The sequence below is a fragment of the Akebia trifoliata genome, chromosome 13, assembly GCF_017979445.1.
Source record: "Akebia trifoliata isolate Shusen 1 chromosome 13, ASM1797944v1, whole genome shotgun sequence".
NCBI lineage: Eukaryota > Viridiplantae > Streptophyta > Magnoliopsida > Ranunculales > Lardizabalaceae > Akebia > Akebia trifoliata.
The window spans coordinates 10,712,521-10,717,083 of NC_141387.1; the positions used below are offsets into that span (position 1 = coordinate 10,712,521).

The 4,563-nt window shown below is 36.1% G+C and overlaps 1 protein-coding gene across 1 annotated transcript; it reads left to right on the forward strand.

Moving 5' to 3' along the window:
- Window positions 1-368: 368 nt before the first annotated feature.
- On the forward strand, window positions 369-4,267 carry LOC147387823 (1-aminocyclopropane-1-carboxylate oxidase homolog 1-like). The gene is made up of 3 exons (XM_086421057.1): window positions 369-944; window positions 3,072-3,393; window positions 3,831-4,267. The coding sequence occupies exons 1-3, from the start codon at window positions 409-411 to the stop codon at window positions 4,077-4,079; spliced, it is 1,107 nt and encodes a 368-aa protein (XP_086277183.1). The 5' UTR covers window positions 369-408; the 3' UTR covers window positions 4,080-4,267.
- The last annotated feature ends 296 nt before the right edge of the window (window positions 4,268-4,563 follow it).

Consider the following 4,563-nt stretch of genomic DNA (forward strand, 5'->3'; position numbering starts at 1 on the left):
TGTTGAGGCGTCGGACGAGGGTGTCAACTTTCAATCCTCCAACCCTAGGTGTATCTGAACTTATCTTTAAAATATTAAAATAGTAAAGATGAAGTAATCATATTTTCAATTTTTATGGTCTTAAGAAAATTTCCAGAAAGAAATTATAAAATAATAGGCCACCCACCACCGCACTTTCTCCAACTGACTTTTATTATAGAAAATCATTTACACTTTATTATATGGTCTCTCGTCTTAATTTATATATCTTGTTATATAAGTCAAGCCGCCCCCCTAGAATTGGCCGTCGTCGATGAGAAACTATTTCCTTGACAACCTTAAACAAATAATAAATTCCCTTTAATTCAGGATCACTCGTCTTTGTCTTACAAAACTCCCAGAGAAAAAAATAAAAAATAAAAAATAAACATGGTGATCTCTAGTGAAGTTTCAGATGATATTGCATGTCATTATGATCGAACCAAAGAATTAAAGGCCTTTGATGATTCAAAAGCAGGTGTTAAAGGACTAGTCGATGCAGGTATAGCAAAGATCCCTCGAATCTTTGAGCATCCACAGGATCCGCTTGACAGTAAGTCAGCTTCCAACGATGGGCACTTCATGATTCCAACTATAGACCTTGAAGGCATTGAAAAGTGTGTCAATCTACGCAAGGAGATTGTCGATCAAGTCCTACGTGCTTCGGAGACTTGGGGATTTTTCCAAGTGGTGAACCATGGTATCCCTATTAGTGTGTTGGACGAGATGATTGAAGGAGTTCGTAAGTTTAACGAGCAACCAACGGAAGAGAAGATGAAGTTCTATACGCGTGAGAGAACTAGAAGGGTGATTTACAATAGCAACTTTGATCTCTATCAATCGCCGGCTGCAAATTGGAGAGACACCTTATTTTGTGTAATGGGTCCTAACCCTCTTGACCACGAAGAGTTGCCAGTGGCATGCAGGTATGTGATCAGCACAACGTGAAAAAAGTATATATTTGACAGCCCAAGGTCACCGAACTTAAAATTTGACGGGTCAGAACCGACACATTATAGAGGATGAGAGAAATTTGATGGCTCTAAGCTGTCGAATTGGGGAAAAAAAAAACTTTCAATCGCCATGGACTGTTAAAATTCAATTTTTAGAACTTGTGGGCTTTGGCCCGTCAACTTTGCTTGTCAAAATTTTCAGTTTTGACATAATGCAGTAGAATACATATCATTCCATGTTATTGCTCTAGTTCAAGAACCCCTCTTAGGTTTTCAATCATAAAATAGTTCAATTTCTAATTTTTAATGACCTTGCTCCTGACATAGAGTCGCTTCCTAATACTTCTGGCAACTAAATTTGCGGCCCAGGTAGTACGTCCCATGGACCATGTTATACAATAGAGTTACACAGTGAATCAAAGAATTGATATTTTTCATTTTTCCAACTTTTGATATTTCAGAAATCAATTATTTGTAGTATGTTAGAATTTAGTTTTACAACAAAAACTCAACTCTCAACTACTGAAGGCGCTCTTCTTTCTAATCCTATTGAATATTATCACATAGGAGGTGCCCTTCAATATTTGACTCTCACTTGCCCGGACATCTCCTTTTTTGTCCACCATGCTGCACAGCTCGTGAATAATCCTCTCACACCACATCTTGTTCCTTCCAAACGAATTCTTCATTACCTGAAACGCACTATTGATTTTGGGATCCAATTTTATTGCTCTGCTGGACCTTTACAGCTTCAAGCTTTTTTTTTTTATGCTGATTGGGTGGGCTGTCCCGGTAGTCAGTGCTCTACTTCTGGCTATTGTGTGTATTTGGGACCCAATCTCGTTTCCTGGAGTTCCAAGAAGCATCCAACAGCTCTAAGTCGAGTGCCAAGTCCAAAGATCGGTCATTAGTTTATGCTTGTGTAGAAACTATTTGGATACGTCATATCCTTCGTGATTGGTTTACTTCTAAAACTCAAGGAGGATCTTTCTAATTTGTAAAACATTGGGTCTCCACATTCCTCTGTTGTAGAATTCAACATTAGAAACAAATACAAGATATTGAGGCAGATTGGGCCATTCTTAAGGTGGTCTAATTAACAATGATAAGGATGGAAAAGGACAATTCTACATTGTGAATTGGAGTTTGTTCACTACGTGAAAACTGGAAAATTTGAAAGAAAAAATTGACGTGCAAAAAAACCCACGAATTTTAGAAACTGAATTTTGACGGTCTAGGACCGTCGAAATTCTTGATGTTCCCAGATTTGATGGCTTAAAGCTGTCAAATTTCTCCCATCCTTTGTTAATTTGACAATTTCAACCCATCGAAAAATAAAATTTGATAATGAAAAATTCAATACCAATTTGATCCCTTGGTCCGTCGAATTTTTTGAAATTTGACGGCCCAGGACCTTCAAATTTGAGCTTTTTTCACATGGTGGTTACCTGAACAATGTCGGTATGTTGGACTTGTTATTACATGAGAGGATCCCTTGCCTACAAGTCCATTATGTCAGTACATTCTTTGGCTTGAGATGTTTCGACCCCTTCATTTTTTTGTTCAACTTTTCTAGCCTCAGACCATGTTTGAGGTAGAACATCAAACTTATGGTCGAATGGTAGGAAAATAGGCTTTCTAGAGATCATTTTCCGTGTATTCACTCCCTAGATAATCCCCTACAAATATGTTCACATCTTAGTTTGAATTTTTGTGCTTCATGTCTAACGTCGTCTGAGGCTAGTATTTTTCCCTTTTTTTGTTCTAGGTGTGTGAGGTGGATATGAAAAAAGCAATTATAAGTCATGACTCTTATATAAAGAAGTATCATTGTAGTAAGGAGGATACATGAGGTCCTTATGGTCCTTTTGAGATCGAATAGAGCTTACAATTGTTTTCTTATAGTGAAATTTGATCAAAAAAATCTTTTGAAGCTAGTGCCACCAAAACTATGAGCATGGTGCAAAATCCAAAAGCATTTCTATAGCAATTGGTCCATATCAACAATGCATTATGTCGTTAATTCAAACAAATCCTTAATTTGTAGGTATTTTTATTATTCTGACAACCACGCTAATAGTATAAGTGTTCAATTTGTAGGGATTCATTAATCGAGTACTCAAAGCATGTTACGAAAATTGGGATCACATTGTTTGAGCTACTATCGGAGGCTCTCGAGCTCAATCCCAACCACCTTAACGACATGGATTGTGCCAAGGGACATACAATTCTATCTCACTACTATCCACGATGCCCTGAGCCGGAACTTACGTTGGGCACTACCAAGCATTCAGACAATGATTTTCTTACTATCCTTCTACAAGATCACATTGGTGGTCTCCAAATTCTTCATCAAAATCAATGGGTAGATGTTCCTCCCATGCATGGAGCTCTCGTAGTAAACATTGGAGATCTTCTACAGGTAAATTCTTTGTTATACTAACTTTACTCTATATTAAACACATTTAATTTATTGACACTATAATTTGTCATACTAGAATTATTTTGTATAGTTCTTACATTGAAAATATTAAAGTAAGCTAGATATCCAACACTACATAAAGCTTTTCTTCCTATAGCCATGCTTAAAGCATCATTTATAACAATTTAAATGCATTCATGAAATGCAATTGTTTATCAATGACGTTTTTTGCACATCTACAAGAAGGAAAGTTTATATGAAAACATTACATTTGGTTAATATTACCTTCCAAAAAATAATACATTTGGTTAATCATGAAATTTTTATTGTTTTTAACTTATTTTATTTGTTGTATTGTTGAACATTACATTTGGTCAATCATGAAATTTTAATTGTCTATAACTTATTTTATGTGTTGTATTGTTGTCTTGGTATAGCTTGTCTCTAACGATAGGCTTAAAAGCATTGAACATAGAGTACGTGCCAACCATGTAGGTCCACGGATTTCTGTGGCATGCTTCTTCTACAACCATCTTCATCTATCCACAAAGCTTTACCCCATCAAAGAGTTGTTATCGGAAGAAAATCCCCCCGTATACAAAGATACCACTCTGAAAGAATTCATTGAATACTATGCTGCAAAAGGACTCGATGGCAACTCAGCTTTGCCCCATTTCAAGTTGTGACTTGTGATGTTGGTAAGTTAATTATGAGTACAATTCTGTTTCTAGTCAGGACCCATAGTTGATGGAATGTTTTGTATCTATCTTCACCTTTCATTCACTGAAAAAGATTGTGCACACTAGTTTATGTCCAAACATTTACGTTTGTTTTGGGGGCTTATGTTTAAACTCAATATCACTATGCTATATTGGAATATAAATTTTACTGCAACTAAACACATCCAAATCTTGGGAGGATTATTTGAATCAAACAAACTAGTTAGCTAAGGAATTTAGTCTCTAACAGTATTCTTCTAGCTTAATTATGGGGCAAGAGATCTCAGACTTAAATAGATGGAATGCATGATGAAGACGAAATGATAATCTAAAGGTCAATGGTACAATAACAAATGTGTTTAAATTCTATTTGAGGGAATCAGATGAACCATGTAGAACTCTGTGTTGCTATTAATGTACATTTTTTTCTTAGTTGACTTGGCTGAAGGCA

Coding starts and splice junctions, on each gene's coding strand:
- LOC147387823 (XM_086421057.1), top strand. CDS start 409: ATGGTGATCTCTAGTGAAGTTTCAGATGATATTGCATGTCATTATGAT. Junction 945..3,071: donor GAGTTGCCAGTGGCATGCAG/GTATGTGATCAG, acceptor TTCAATTTGTAG/GGATTCATTAATCGAGTACT. Junction 3,394..3,830: donor ACATTGGAGATCTTCTACAG/GTAAATTCTTTG, acceptor GTCTTGGTATAG/CTTGTCTCTAACGATAGGCT.